This window comes from Lissotriton helveticus, chromosome 1_2 (assembly GCF_964261635.1).
Source record: "Lissotriton helveticus chromosome 1_2, aLisHel1.1, whole genome shotgun sequence".
NCBI classification, from domain to species: Eukaryota; Metazoa; Chordata; class Amphibia; order Caudata; family Salamandridae; genus Lissotriton; species Lissotriton helveticus.
Genome location: NC_136058.1, coordinates 62,899,225 through 62,916,384, shown reverse-complemented (window position 1 = coordinate 62,916,384; position 17,160 = coordinate 62,899,225). Strand labels below are relative to the sequence as shown.

Below are 17,160 nucleotides of genomic sequence, written 5' to 3'. Positions count from 1 at the left end.
CAAGACTTGGAACTCCCTCCCACTCACCTACGGCTGACCCGGGACCATCTCTCCTTCAGGAAACAACTCAAGACATGGCTGTTTGAGCAGTAGCGACCCCCTCCCCTCAGGGCCTTGAGACCCTACGGGTGAGTAGCGCGCTATACAAATTCTGATGAATGATTGATTGATTGATAGTTAGAACCTAGTTTCCAGAGGAAAAGCATTTTTTGATTTGCTAATAACTTTGGAGTCATTTGACGAATCTTTGCGAAATTTTCCCAAAAAAAGTCTGTCCAGGTCAGCTCCTATCCTGATAGTTTTGGGGTGATTCGTCAAGCGGGGGCTGAGAAAAAAGGGGGGTCCCAAAACGCGTTTTCCCCAAGTTAATTTCTATTGGAAAATTTGGGACGGGCTACAGCCCGAACTGCTGAACGGAATTACCCCAAATTTGGCATAAAGGCAGAGCTTGGTTTGGAAAGCGACCATTTTTTTAAATGGTGTAAATCCCTTCAGTAGTTGCTGAGAAATTCAAAAAATACGAGTCAAAAAATCAATTTCCCACAGGAAACTTTGCGCAAGGCTACAGCCGAAACTACTCAACGGAATTACCCCAAATTTGGCAAAAAGGTAGTGCTTGGATCAGACAGCGACCTTTTTTTAAATGGTGTAAATCCGTTCAGTAATTGGCTGTCAACACTCCAAACCTGGAAGTGTTGGCACCCATCTAGTGACTCGGTAGAACCGAGTCACAAGAAAACAGAAAAACAAAGGTGAAAAAAAAGAAAAGGGGGCAGGGTAGAAGCAGCCTGACCCCCTAGGCCTGCACAGGGGTCCCACAAGGACCCTCAGGGCCCCAAAAAACCAGCCTAATTCACGCTGGTGTCACGAATCCGGCCAAGACATTTTTTTTAAAACGAAGTGTGGGCTCCCGCGCTTCGTTGTATTTAAGCCTTCGGGTGGGCCAGGTCCTGGGGGCACTGAAAAAAATGTGTGAGGGGCCCCCATCCCCCACACTGCCGCGGTGACTGCCAACTCCCCAGTGCAAGATTTATGAGTTGCAGGGGGGCACGCAGCCCCGGGGACCACCACCTCCCAGGGGCTCAGTTTTAGTATTAAAAAATGAGTGGGGAGGGCACGAGCCTCCCCACACTCCCCAGGGACAACCACTTCCCCGGGGCACTGTATATTTAAATTTGGGGGTCCGTTATGGACCCCCAAGTCCCGGGTACCACCACCTCCCTGCGGCTTTGTACTTCTAGGGAGGGGGGCCGCGCAGCCCCCCTCGTGGAGTCCTTTATGGCCCTGGGGACCGCCACCCCCCCAGGGCCGGCTCCTGCAGTGTCCCGGGGTGCCCACCCCAGGGACACTGCTGTTTGCTATGTCAGGGTGGGAGCCGTGTGGCTCCCGCCCTGTCATAGCAAACACTGGTGTGGATTTTGTAAGCAAGAGCAGGTTTCCTGCTCTCGCTTACAAAATCCAAACCAGATTGCTTTTCCACAAGGGGAGCTGCATGTCCGCAGTTCCCCGTGTGGAAAAGCAATGCCGGTACCCGCAGGAGGTGGGGAACCGGCGGGTCCATGGGGGAATTGGGGTCCCCCCACGGTCCTCAACGGAGAGGCCAGGTCCAGGGGGATGGGGTCCCCAGGGCCATGAGTGGCCTAGGCGTGGCCCCCCTCCCTCAATTAGCCTCGGGGAATGGCATCCCCGGGGCTAATAGAGGCCTCAGGAGGGGGGCCACGCAGCCCCCTCCTACATATTTTTAAAAAAAGAAAAATTATGGCCATGCCCCGGGGGATGGAGTCCCCGGGGCCGAAATTGGCCTCTAGAGGCGGGCCATGCTGCCCCTTTCCCATTTAAGGGACTTAAATCTGGCATGTTCGACTTGGAATATTGATCTGGGTAAATTGCCCTAGTTACGTTTACATCTCGATGCACCGACACTTTATCTTGGCATATTCCTTTTGGAGCAACTGCACATGGTGCATAAATCAAAAAGATGGATGAATTTTATGTAATTTTTAATGTAAAGTCCTTATTTTTAATTGAGAGTAATTAACTGAACAATACTTTATTTAGTGCTTACCATAGAAAATGATGGGATTTATATTTCGGCGGACGGGATATCTGTCATCGTTGTGACAGAGTAACCCACCCACCAAAGATCTAAATCAGGCCCTAAGTTTGCACAAAGCAATATGGCTGCCTTTTAATTTTGTAAGGGCTTTCACTCCCCAATCATATGCTGTTTTGTCATTATGATGTACCACGGTATACCATGAAATATCTGCAGTAAGTTGTGTGCCAATACATACCTACGTTTTTGAGCTTTATAACTTTAACACTATAGCATATATTTAGATATACCAATAAAAAGGACCCTTTCCACCCCAAAATCTATATTCCTGCCAATTTTCATCTACACACTTTCAGCCATTTTCCCACTACATCTGTTTAAACTACACTCTACCACACTACACGCCAGTCCACTCCACTGTATGACATGTCACTCCACTCTATGACTTATCACTCCACTCTACGACAGTCTACCCACTCAAAGACTCTCCACATCACTCCACTCTAACAGATGCCACTCCACTCTTACACATGCCACTCCACTCAATGCCACTTCAATCTACACTATTCCACTCCAATCTATGCCACTCCAGTGCACACCACTGCACTCTATGCTACTCCACTCTCTTCAACTCTACTCTACACCACTCAACTCTACTTTACGCCACTCCCCTCTATGCAACTTAACTCTCCGCTATTCCACTCTACGCCACTTGACTCTACTCCACTCTATTCAATGCCACTGTCCACTATTCCACTCTACACCACTCCACCCTACACCACTCCACTCTATGGAACTCCACTCTATGCCTTTTCAGTCAATGCCACTTCACTCTACACCACTCCACCCTCCAGTATTCCAGTCTACATCAGGCCACTCCACTCTACGCCACTCCACTTCTATGTTATTCCTCTTTATGCCACTTGACTGTACCCACTCTACACTATTCCACTTCACTCAATGTTAGTCTGCTTTGTGCCACTCCACTCTGTGCCACTCCCCTGACAGACAATCAACTCTACACCATTCCACCTCACCCACTCTACGTCACTCCACTGTATGCCATTTTACTCTACGCCACGGCACTGTGCACCACTCCACTCTATGCTAATCCAATCTACGCCATTCCTCTCCACGCCATTCATTTCCACGCCATTCCACTCCATGCTACTTCACTTATACCAATCTAATGTACCCTACTTCATTCTAGGCCACTTCACTCTACCCCACTCTATTCTATGACACTCTACTCTATGCACTCTACTAACCACTCTACACTCTACTACTGTATAAAAAGAAACTCAGTAATGTATTTATTTGTGATATTTTGAAAACAAAAACCCATACAAATTCAATGAGAAAACAAAGGTTTAAGATTAGCTATAGTTAGAAAAACGTTATTTATTCGTTCTACACAAACCAAACTTAAACTACACAGACCTTTGAAATTCAAAAGTTATAGTTATAATTTACAGTTATAACTTTTGCCCTAAAGGTCAGGCACCTTCATAGACAGTATTGTCAACCTGCTAGCCACAGTACATTAACTATAACTAGGCACTGTACCATACACAATGTTGTCAAATATGATTTAGTTAGACATGTCATGAGTCTTGTTACAAATGCTATGATTTAACATTTAATCATTTAACATGCTATAAGTGATACTGTACAGGGTCAAGTGAAAGAATAAAGCCAACAGTACACCACATACCCAACACCATTTTTTTTTTTTTTAATAAGCAGATGCATTTGTGCCAAGGCTATTAAGTAGAGATGAGTTTGTTTAAATAGCTATTATGTTATTTTAAATTTGGTCGTGAAGATGCATGAATATTTGAGGCATGACATCTGTCATGGTACAACGAAGACAGGAAGGGTGTGACTGCTGTGTTCAACTGTGGCATTTGTTGTGACTTCACTGGATGACAATTATAGGATTACACTACTTGTGTGGCTGTTAAGTGATGCAACTTTGAGAAAGCTGATAAAACGATCACTGTAAAAATGGGACAATATGCTTTGTTTTAGATTGGTAAAAAACTGCTTTGTGAAGTGCTTCAAAAATGCAGTGCTGGAGTGGGCTAAGCGGTTATTTTATATTGAGAATCCGTTTTCAATACAAAGAGACAACGTTTAATGCAACCTTGAAACCCAATTAGGTCATAACAGCAAGCAAGGCAAGTATTTAATTTGTGCTAAATAGAGATGACTATCACATGGATAGTTTATTTTCATATATAACTATCATGTTCATATCATAATTATCATATTGAGTATCTTAAGAGGAGATAGATTTTTCAACAAGTAGATAAAATCCAAAGACGTGTAGCTTCACCTTTATCAAGCATTGTAAGCATTGTATAATTCCATTTCTGATATCTTTGTACCATGAAATAGTACTGCTTGTATTTTTACGTGAGAAAATTTCTTGGTGCAAAAGCCTGTACTTAAGCGGAATTGATTTCAAAATTACATGAATGCTGTTAGAAATGTGATTTACAGTCTATGTCTCTATTGACTGGTAGCTTCAAATTGTTCTACTGAAAACATTTAATGCTGATACACTTGACGTGTCCCATCTTAAGATATCTCACTTATATTTATTTTGAAATTCTAAATAAATTTCTGTGCATCTGTATAGGCTGAAACTTCTCAAAACTTTAATCTTATTTATGCCCACTTTCAAAATGCATGTTTAAAATTGGTCTGTGTTCTTTCTTTCTCTAGTGCAGTGCCTGGAGATGACAACCAAGCGGAAAATCATCGGCCGCCTGGTGCCATGCCGATGTTTTCGTGGAGAAGAGGAAGTCATCTCGGTCTTAGACTACTCCCACTGCAGTCTACAGCAGGTGCCAAAGGAGGTTTTCAATTTTGAGAGAACATTAGAGGAACTTTATTTAGATGCCAATCAAATTGAAGAGCTACCTAAGGTGAGAACACTAGTCGTCAAGATGGGAGATCAAATTTGATGACTGGATCCATGAATATTGTCAAGATTAGTTTCATTAGCACCATGTATTAAGAGATTGATGTTGGATATCCTTAAGTGTTTGCAAATGTTCAACTGTTGAATCTTAATCAATCCCAAACTGTCATTTTCAACTATTTTGAAGCTGTCTTGTGTTTTTAAAGAAAAGGAATGACCTCCTCTCAAAACATCTTTTTTTTAACTTATAAAGAAACATGAAAGCCTAGAACCTGATTTCTTGTCATAGAACCATAATGTGGTCTCTGGGTTTTAAAGATGGTGGCAAGATGGCCTAAACACACATAATAACAAATGTTAGTTGAAGATTAAAGAAGTAAGAAGAAAAATTAAAGAAACACAAAAATTTACATTGTTGTTGTACCAATAAATAAATGTGATTCCTCTCATAGTACGGTCAAAACATAAACTGGACAGTCTTTCCTGTCCAGCCAATGCTATCAGGGTGATATAAATTAGCCATCAGGGCAGAATTCTGTTTTGATGTCACAGTTATGTAGAACATGTTTCCTCATTCCTTTCACCCAGAATCTTGCAACAGATTTGCATAGTTTTTCTAAAATGCAATCTGCTCATGAAAATGTTGCGGTGATTGCTAACAAAACCCTCACTTGTGCTATGTGACCAGAGACAATTTGATCATAAGGGTGAACATCAAATGTGCACCTGCTCACTCTTGCACTCAGTGTTAAAATTAGAGCACATTGACATGGAGAGGATACATTTAGGTGTCAGATGATTGCTACAATTCATTGATGTATGATATGTATTGGTAAACTATAGACAAGGACTAGTAAATGAAGTATTCTATGAGAGTGTGCTTAATTATTAGAGGCTGAATAGTTTGAGTCTCTGGGAAATGTTTTCTATTGTAAATGATTAGAATGTTTCCTAGTGCAGCAACTACGCTTCAGGGAAGCTTCAGGGAAGACAGGACATGTATATGTATTTGACAAGAGTTACTCATCTGGGTGAAATAGCTCCATGGGGTTTTGACGAATACACAGTTTGTTGTAAGATAACTTGTTCTGTGGCACTTCTATGGTGTACAGTCAGAGGAGGAACTCCAATTTTGACATGAGCCACTAGGAATTATTATATGACAGTTAAGCAATGTTGTGCAATACACACATAGCAGTTGAATAGATTGTGTGAATTGATCACTGGCACTTTTGTATCTCTTATGAAATCCTGACGTGTATTATGAACAAATATTGCAATGGCATTTGGGGCTAAAGATTTCTTTAGATTTTTTATTATGCAGCTTCTACCATTCTAAAGTTGATTTGAATGTGGTAAGAGTTAAATAATGTATACATGTTGCGTTTGCTTTATTATCATATCTATTTTCTCAGATGCATTCCCTCTTGGCTATCATGTCTTCATTAGTGCTAAGTAAGCATTGGCAAGGTTAAAAATTCAATGGATGTCACTGACTTTGCCAATGCTTTTTTCTAAAACAGTGAAAAATATAAATAATTACTCAGAATGTCCAGGGCTGCTTACATGCAGATGTGCTTGTGGCCAGCCTCTGGCGTGTGATAATGCAAGCGCTTGCAGCAGGTTTGAAACAGGTTTTCTGAAAGAAGAAGAATTCGAAAATGGCAGCCAGTGCATGCATATAGCTCATGGCATCACATTGCATGTGAATGCGTCATTGTGCACAGTCAAAACTTCTGGCTTTCTTGTGTAAGTTTGAATTAACATTCAAAGATGGAGATGGCTATTAGCCATTTTCAGATGGTAAATTAAATTACAAAAATGTAAGCACAGGAGAGAACAATATAAAGGGGAGAGTAGCCTAAAAGGTATGTGCAGCTGCCAGACACAAAGCCGAAGAACACTAAGCAGGATGCATGGGTAAGAAATCAATAGTGAGGAGCTGGAGAGATGAAAAGTGGTGAAGAAGCTGGGAGAGGTGGCAGAAAAACAAAAAACACTAATCAGCAGTGAAAAGCAACAAAGGAGAGGAAGGTGTGGCAGAGCAGTGGAGGGTCTAGAAAAGGAAACAAAAGCAATGAAAGCAATGAAGGAAAGTGGGAGAAGCAACATGCACAGTGGATTGGGGGCATAATGTAAAACAAAATGAGCATCTAAGGAGAAAGAGAAAAATTCCATGTGAAAGAGATGCAGATTTCCACAGTTTTAATGGGTAGAAAATCAAGATTTTATTAAAGACACAGAGGCTAATATTATGCATAGTTCCTTTATTGTCCTCATACACAGCAGCAATCAAAGAGCACAGAATTAGAACATTAAATGTAACATGCATATATGAACCCACAGCCAGTTTTCTTCTTTTTGCTGCTAAATAACTAAAAGTTCAAATCAACCTTATTTAAATTAACAATTGTTTGTCCATGTTTGTCTTTCATGGTATCAGCAACTATTATTGTGGAGAAGTGTGGCTCAATGGTTAGAGCGGCAAACCATAATGCAGAGGTCTGGCCCGGGACCAGGGTTCAATTCCTGCCTCGGCGGCTCTTGGACTCAATTTCCCCGGACCTGATAATTCTCGCCTCGGTGCCTAGTCTAATCATGGGTACCACTCTGTGACTCTGGGCAATAGCTTGCTTAATCTCCACAACGGCCCCAGCAGCGCTTGGATTCCTGGCTTCACCTTTGGAGTGCCCAGGAGTGGACATTTCACAGGAAAGCCAGGATGGGTTCCACAGCGGTATGAATACAGCGCTACGAGACCTCTGGGTAGAAGTGCGCTATATAAATACAAACACATTTACATTATCTTTCCATACTCTTAGTCCTCTTCTTAACTTTGGCCTGAAAAAGAAAATCTAAGCACATTAATAGGGATGCGAAAAACATGGGAGGGATAATAATAACCTCTGTGTCTTTAATAAAATCTTGATTTTCTAACCAATAAAATTGAGGGAAATCTACATGTTTATGATAAGGCACCAAGGCCAATATTAGAATCGTTTAAAACTTATCAATAATATTCTTCTCGGAATTCCCCACAGGTATACAATAAAATATCTTGAACATTGAATCACTTGACCAATCTGCTGCCTTCATAACACTACTAAGACTGCTGCACACCATGAAAACCATGCTTGCTATTGCCCCTCTAACATAATGTGCTTCAAAACTGACTCACATCGATCCTTCATTACTTCTTTAACTCATCTCGCTAAAGTTAGAGTTGCCAAAGCATGATGTGGATGTCTAAATGAAATCAATTTCTGAGAATTTCCAGCTACTCTCAATTCCAAAGTCCTCTTCTCCTATTCCTTTAAACATCTAGCATCTAACCACACATACATCATTATGCTCATCCTTCTTTGGATAACAAATTGTCTGTGACATAATCTTTGTGCACTTACTTACAAAGAAACAGACACCATCTAGTTGGTAACATCTTGAAGACACCTCAAAAGCTCTTATGTCTGACACTCTCCAGAAAGAAACTAAACATAGTAATTTAGTCATATTCCAAGATAGCAACTTCAATTAATTACACCCCAATTCATAATCTCTTTCAATAACAACATCATATCCCATACTGATGAATACTTCACTGCGGGGGTGCCTCTTCACTAATGCTCTAAATGATCCTTCTCACTAGAGCATGTTGTGTGACCGGCAACCCATCTATCAAAATATGACCTGCTGAAATACCCAACTACTCAACCTGACTGTACTGTCAATAATTTGCAACCTCACCTACAGATGCTGATACGGAATCCACACCCCTTGCAGAACACCAACTACTCTGTCTTCTTCACATGGTCCTGTATGTCTTTGTTGTACCTGATGCTCAAGATTCATTGATGAGTTCTGAAGCTTCTGTCAATAATCCTAACACATGCCAAATTCTTCTGAAATCATCCAATTCATCAATACTAACTGACCAGTTTCTACTAACTCGTGGCTTCCTCACTGATTATCCAACAACTGCTGAAAACAAGGTATTGTCTATCAACAGACTCATCACATCTGAAAACCACACCTGTGACTGCCAAAACAGAGTGATCAACAACATTTCCGTTCCTTCCCTCCACACCTTCATAAGCACCCTATGAATCATTACAAAAGGTGGAAAAGCATAAAGGCCTTTTCCTCCCACTTCTGTAGAAATGCATCTATCACTCTGGCCTTTGGGTCTGGTCTCCAGCTGTAAAAAATTGGAAGTTGAGCATTCATCCTGTTCGCAAATAGATCCACTTCTAATGATCCCCACCTCCTGTTCAGAGCCATGAACACCTCCCAGTTTAATTTCCAGTCACTCAAATCTTTCAATTCCTTGAATTCCAATCTGCTTCCACATTGCTTATCATCTGGAATATACAGTACCCAAACTATTATATTGTTGCCCTGACAATATTATCAAAACTCCTTTCCCATCTCTTCCAATGCACTTGAATGTAGTTCTCCCAATTTGTTGACATATCTGACTGCTGGAAAATTGCCAATTTTCAACAAAATACAACACTTTGCCTGATCCCCCACAAAACTGTTCACTGCAAAGGACCCTGCCAACAACTCTAGGCAACTGATATGAATTCTACCTACTTTGACAGATCAAAGCCCTCCTGTCACCACTAAACCACATCTGGTTCCCCATCCTTGTAAGACTCGCATCAATGCTATCAATGGCTCTGGCACTTCTCCTAATATCGTTCTGCCTTTCCCGGCTTCAAAATGTGCCAAACACCAACTCACCTTATCTATTTCTTCCTGATTCAGCCTTAACTTCTGAGACTATTTTGCTCCCGTGTGCAAATGATAACCCTTCAATCTCTGAAGTGCCCTGTAATGCAAAGGTGCTGGGAAAATAGCCTGAATCGATAGTTAACCCAACAACCTCTCCAACTGGCATAGTGAAATCTACTCTGCACCTTCTATCCTTTTCAATTCCCTGTAAATCTTCTTTACTTTCTCCATTGGTAACATCCACACACCCTCCAAGGTCGGTATCAGAAAACCTAAAAAGATCATCTCTTGACCGGTTGTCAAACATGATTTCTTCCTGTTTTTCACAAGTCATCTATTACTTACACCACTAACTCTATCTGCTCCAAAGCCAACTCCCCTGTCTCTTCTATGATCATAACATTGTCACAATAGATACACTATTAAGCGCAATCTTCTTGACCTTAACCAAGCTGTCACAGTTGCAAAATACCAGGGTGCCAAAGTCAGACTGAATGGAAGGCACTTGAGCTTCCATCTAACTCCCCGCCTTTGAAACTGTGCTCCAGACACACTGGAGTGGTCAAATAAGCATCCTTAAAACCAGTCTGGTCAACCAATCTCCTTTTCTTAAAAGGTCTCACAACTTACAAATGCCTTCCATCTTGAAGTGATTGTAACATACCCAATTGTTCAAATCTCTCAGATGTATGACTGGCCTCATACCCTTGTGCTTTTTCCCCACTAAAAATATGTTGCTTACAAAACTCTCTGGACAAACTTTCAGTTTCTATTGCTCCTTTTTCATGAAGACCCCTCACTTCCTTTGTCACCAAATTTTCTAGTTCGCTTGATAACTTAAAAACCTTTTGACCATCTGTTCTGCACTGGTATACCTATCAAATCTATTTGATACTTCTGCAATGTTGTCATAATTTCCTTGCAGCATGGCACAAACTGAGCTAGTCTGCTGCCCAGCTGTACAAGGATACATAAAGGGTCTTGCTTTTGACATACCTGCTCCTCCTCTAGATCTCTTTTCACTCCAATTTCCTCATGACCTTGGTCTTTGGGGGTAAAACTAATTTGACTCTGTTTTATATTCGTAGGGTCTAAATCCTCGTGTAAGAGATCCATGAGTAATTCCTTGTTCATGGCTAAGGAATCGACCCCGCATTCTCCCGGCCCCTCCAAAAACCTTTCATATGTCCTTCAGAGCCTTCTGAATCGAATTAAAGGTGACCACATACCTGGACATATATTTGATAAATTAACTCAACAAAAAGCAAACCATTACACTCAACACCAAATTTTTTGCTGACCACTTTTGATAATGTAGGCTAATTTTCATTAGCATGCTCTTCCTCCGCTCCATACACAGATCAGTATTTGAATTTCCCAATAGACATATTGCCCTTTCACATCCACTTCCTTGTTGTTAATGGATGCCTCCTCATACATATCAAATACTTTTGCCATAAGACCCAGCACGTACAACACCCTAGCCTGGCATCCTTTAAGGCCTTTATCCATCCCTTTGCTAGGCATCTTTATGTCCCCTCTGGCGGCCTTGGTGGAGGCATATGGGGCCCAGATCGTCTCTTATGCCGACGATACGCAACTCCTCTTCACATGCGGGAAAGACCAAGAGTTTGATGGAGAGAGAATTCGGGACTGCCTTGTATTGGTCTTCGACTGGTTCCAGCGGAGCAGTCTGAGGGCCAACTCAGGCAAGTCTGAGGTTCTATTCTTCGGTTGCGTCGCCGATCCGGAGTGGCAGCAATGGTGGCTGTCCGACATGAGCCCTCCGGCACAGTCCTCCTCGGTGGCTAAAAATCTGGGTGTCAAGCTAGACAACCAGCTGTCGCTGCGAACTCACATCCTTGGTCTGGCTGGCACCTGCTACGGAATCTTGAAAATGCTCCGTAAATTCCTGCCTCTGTTGTCTGAGGAGCACAGGAGGATTACTGTGCAGGCTCTTGTCGGCTCAAGGCTAGACTATGCTAATGCCCTCTTTCTCGGCCTCCCTGACTACCTGGTTCAGCGCCTACAGGTGGTGCAGAACTCTGCCGCCCGGGCTATTTTTGGCCTGCGCAGACGAGCTCGAGCTTCCGGGCTGCTACAGGCACTACACTGGCTGCCCATCCGGAAGCGGATCCAGTTTAAATCCCTGACTTTGATGCATAAAGCCCTGTTTGGATCAGGGGCTGGATATCTGCGGCGGAGACTGGCCTTCTATCGACCGGTCCGCTCCCTGCGTTCGGAATCCCTCTATAAAGCGGTGGTACCGCGGGTGAGGAAGGCCCGTGTGGGAGGGCATTCTTTTAGCTGCAGAGCTCCCCAGCTGTGGAATTCGCTCCCTCTTTCGCTTCGTAGCACTGCCAGTCTGCTCCAGTTCAGGAAAAGCCTGAAGACTTGGCTTTTTAACTTGTAGTTTGTTTTTACTGCTTATTCTTTTTATTGCTTTTCTTCTCTGTTTTTTTTTCTTATTTTTGCTGTGTTGTGTTATTTTTACTCTGAGCTGCAGGTGGAAAGCGCCGGGACACTCATATCGAGTAGCCGTGCGCTATATAAAAGGCACATAACATAACATAACATAACATAACATAACATAACATAACATAACATAACATAACATAACAGGCTCACAGCCAGACTTATTTAAAAAAAAATAGGATCCGATTCTGGTATATATGCTGGATTATTTCTAACGTAGGCCTTGAACACTTTAATCTAAGTCCCATCCGTAGCTCCGTAGGAACCGCCCACATTATCCAATATGTAATGTAACGTGCTACACGCTTACCAGGCATCCATTGTGGTGATATAAGATGTACAATTAAGAGCTGATCAAGCATCTCTTCTCATAGTTGAGTCACATAATCACTTGAATCAACTTTAACATCTGCTTGCTCAACCTTTCGGTCTTTGTCCTTAACCCACCCCTCTTCTGCCTCATCCAAATCAGATGAACAGCTCATCTCAACATCACCACTGCTTGATGTTTCATCACAAGGCACCGTATTGTGACTTTCCCCGTTCTAGCATCACCACTTTTGCCCTTCATGGGAAAACCTTCAACCCCTTTCTCTGGAGCCTTACGCCCAGAATATCACCACTTTTGCCCTTCATGGAAAAACCTTTGTCCCCTTTCTCTGGAACCTTACGGCCAGAACGTTTTTCCTTTTTATCCTTCTGCATTTTCACTTGCTTCCTCTTTAGCAACTTCTTTTTGCCCACATCACCAGATATACCTGCTTGTGCCTCAAACTCCTCAGTTGACGAATATTCCTCATCTTCCATTACAGCCTTTGACTTCTCTCTCATATCTAGGTGTTCCTCCACGCAATCATGAATTATTTTATCGAATCTGTCAGCCAGATCAACAAAAATCTTATTTACATAACTCCTTACTTTAAAATCTAGACATAAATCTTGCTCCTCTCTTTGCTCCATAGTACTTCTTTCACCAAATATAATTTTTTTCACAACTCAAAATCTTACTCTCTCCTCAACCAATTCCTCCTTTCAACTCAGTAATCCTCATTTGATGCCTGCTAACAATAATGCCTGTTCCTGTCAATTTCTTTCCCAAGATATGGACTCCACACTTAAAATGGCTGCCTCACGCACAACTGTACGGAGGCCTAAAATGCTCAAAATAGTCTCGATAAGCCTTATCAATTGTGCAAGCACAGCCACTCACATTCGGTCCCACGTTACTGTCCAGCGCATTCTCTCCGCGTGCACATACATTCCATCAAAGCTGCACTTGCGCTGCCGAGCAATTGCCACAAAGTGTTACCAGCGCAACCTTAAAATTACTAATTTTTAAATAAAATAGAATAAACCTAAAATTTAAAATGAGCTGCAATTACACCGCCTGCTTGCCCCAGTAAAACGAGTGTCTCCCTAGCTCCTAAATGTTCTGAGTTGAGCTCGCATTCAAAGAATGTGTTGCACTTGGTCCAAAATTTTCACGGCATAGAATAAACACTGTACAAGTAAATTAACACCCAAGACTCACCCGGTACCGACAAGAACATCCCTGCACTCTCCCATGATAAAGTAAGCTTTCTTCTACCCACTTACCAACATTAAGTACTGCAAAATTCAAATAAATATGTAATACACTTAATAAAATAAAGAAATATAGACTTCCTATTGCCAAACCTTCCTTATTTGTACTGCCTATACCATAACAATGTAGCTATAAACCTCTCATACATATAAGTTAATAAACCTGTCGGTTGTACTTATCTGTGTGTATGACTGCAACAAAGAAGGAATATTACTGCGCGGTTTAGGCTTATATGCATGTTTAAGGAAGTTTCAAAATGTTTAATGTTCTAATTCTTATTATGTGTTTTTTGATTGCTGCTGTGTATGAGGGCAATAGAGAAACTATTCATAATATTGTACTCCATGCCTTGTCATAAAATTACATGAAGAAGAAGAAGAAACACAAGGAAATGTAATTTGTAAGAAAGCTAAGCAGTGATAAGCAAAGGGATGACTCATGGCCCACTGTAAGTGTTGGTATTGTAGACAATAGGTCTTCTGACAACACACAGCTAAACATGTCTGCTTTGTAAAACTTAAAAAGGAACTAAATGGCATGCTGCAAGAGTATTCACACCTGCTTTTCTCCCTGTTGCAATTCCTCCATCATCGTGAACCTTATGCTTTGCATTATTTGTTGGCTTCAAAATGTATTGCTAGTTAGTGAAATGAAAGGTAAATGATGTTAAATGTAATCCAATGGAAATTGAGGACTTCTTGCAACGGGCACAACAGTGGTTAGAGGAAAGTGGCTTGCACTTCAAGCTCTTATGTTTCCCCCATTTATCCATGTGAATTTAATACAGTTATAGTACACTTGTCATTTGAGTCGCTCTTTCCCAGCATCTTGAAATTTTATTAACGGTATTTTCGTGGCACTGTAATCAGCATAAATGAATGGTAAAACATATTTTACTTTTTATTTTGCACCAATGTCTTCTTAATTTTATAAACAAAGAACCCATATATAAAGTGCTTAAGTGAAAGATAAAACGTCAATATAGAAAAATGTGCTGCACATTTAGAAAGGTACTCATATTGCTATTCGTATATATCAACAGTGCCCAGCCATTCGTTGTAAACACTTTAGGAAAGACTTACATCACTTCTCTGCTTCTCCTTCAGCGCAAAGTAATGGGAAATAATGGCACTGTCAATTTAATTTCTATTCCTATAAGCATCTGTAGAGGTTACATTTCAATGCTAAAGTGTAAAAGGCCTTCAATGTCTGCTTTGATGAATGGGGTCCCAGAAAGGAGAAATGTGCCACCAAAGGTGTCCTAGAATATGGTCATCAGTGGTCGTGTTGGCTGCAATGGCATTCATCCTTTATCTTGGTTAATTTACTTTCAAATAGAGGATGCCCCCTACCATAAGAGATAACCACTACAAATTAAGCAGTAGCTCTCCCTTCTCTGGCTGAAGGATTGAATTGATGAGGTTATCACATGCTACCTGTGTGGCAGAGCAGAACTTGCATTTTTTCCTCAGTTTCTGCTAACCAGTGGAACACAAACAAAGCAAAGGCCCAATATTATACTTCATTGTTGTTTCCAATGTACATTAAAAAAGGACCTTTTTACCCTGTTTGGTGTGGTCACTGTTTCATAAAACTGGAAATTAATAAATAAGTAATGAAGCTGTTGTTTTCAAAGAAAGACTCTCTCATTTTAATGTCCTTCCCTAAACCTCTTGTTAGCAGGGAATCAAGGCAAAGCCAGGAACGTAATAGCCAAAACTGAATTTGACCTTAAGCTTTTGTAACCCTCCATTCCCATTTCAGCTAAAACCCATTGCAGTATTTAAACCTTATTGCTTTATGGGGAGTTTTTTTTTGCCTTAGCAACTCTTGCTACCACAACAAGAGCTAACTAGTTGAAAACAAACTTTAAAAATAAACTGAGTCTGATTTACAAAAGAGTTTGTGATTACAGAAAATAGTACTCCATGAGTGTGCTTTTATATACTCTTAAACACCTTTGTGAATCAGCCTTGAAGTGTCTAACTCACTATTATTAATAGTGTAAAGAGGGCTCAGTCCTTTCTATTTGTACTAGTTATATGTGAACCAATCCTGGATATTCCCATTTAAGTAACACTTTAGTTGTTTTGAAGTCACTTCACAAAGATATGGAAGAGTAAGTAAAATAGTCCTACTGGACTTATATTTTAGATTCTCCATATTTTTCTTGTAACTCCAGCTCCTCCATGCAATCGAAGCATGATGTTACTGCCTCTGCTTTTTTGTTTTCTGTAGACAATCCTCCTTCCCCAAGTTGTCATTTTGTCTTAGGAAAATGGAAACATAATTGTCCCTGATACACTGCAGATGCCTTCAGACAATATGAGCAACATTTTTCACGGTACCTCTCTGGGAGTGCCCAGATTCACATGGCAGACACAGGCAGGAAACAACATACATGGTGTCACAGGACCCGACTGATATAAAGTGGCTTCCTAACGCAATGTTTAATTGTGCTGGTACAACAAGGAGGGTTCTCCTGACCACAGAGTTGCTGAACGCGTTGATTCCAGAAGACCTAAATCCACCACAATCTCAATTAATTGATACAAGAATTGGGGGTAGAATATCTGAGAGTTTATGGAATCTGTCCCATTATCTCCCATGTCTAAAAGACACCTCGCATGTTTGAGGGTTAATAAAGCATATAAGCGTTCACAAAAATGTGTTATCCTCATTTTACTTTCCCAATGTGTCCACTTTTCAGAATTTCTTTTCATTCTAGGGTACCTCATGGTCCTTCGTTTCACAAAATATTGTTTGATTTTAAAATATTATACTCCCTTCCCAAACACAGTCAAGTTTCTCCATTTGAAATCTACTGGCAATGTAACGTTTAGCAAAGTCAATGCACTATTCATAAAAGAAGAACCAACTATGATAACTCATCCTAATCATTGTTTTGAGTGCTGTGCAATGTCAGTGCTTTACGGTTTTATGCTATAATGCATATTATTTATTATCAGTCAAAGTTTAAAAGCAAGGCTCATTGTAAGGAAATTTAAAACATGTATTTTAAAATGTGGTTGTCTTTTGTAGTGCATTAACACCGCAGAGTAGGTTTAAGAAGGTGTCTAAATAAAGAAAATAAAGTGCAACAAAGGCCAGTGTAACTTTTTGCTGACAACACAAGCTCGTACACCTAAGGTGTCTGTGATGGCTTTAATGATGCTTCATATTATTCTGAGCAATTTTGTAATTACTTTCAGCCCTTTAATGCCATACTACTTTATAGAGTAATGTGTACAAAAAAAGCTTGGATGATGTCATCAATTACGTCATTTGAGATGCCATCATTGATGCCTTAAATAATATGATAGAACACGTCATGAGTGATGTAATATGTGAGATCATACGTAGTGCATGGCAGGGGCACAC

The 17,160-nt window shown here is 41.0% G+C and overlaps 1 protein-coding gene across 2 annotated transcripts in view; it reads left to right on the top strand.

Moving 5' to 3' along the window:
• LRRC7 (leucine rich repeat containing 7) overlaps nt 1-17,160 on the top strand; it is a 2,053,453-nt gene that overhangs the window by 607,726 nt on the left and 1,428,567 nt on the right. For both annotated transcript variants that reach the window (XM_078668793.1, XM_078668795.1), the window contains exon 4: nt 4,787-4,989. In XM_078668793.1, coding sequence (XP_078524919.1) covers nt 4,787-4,989 — 203 coding nt within the window. The remainder of the gene's footprint in view (nt 1-4,786; nt 4,990-17,160) is intronic.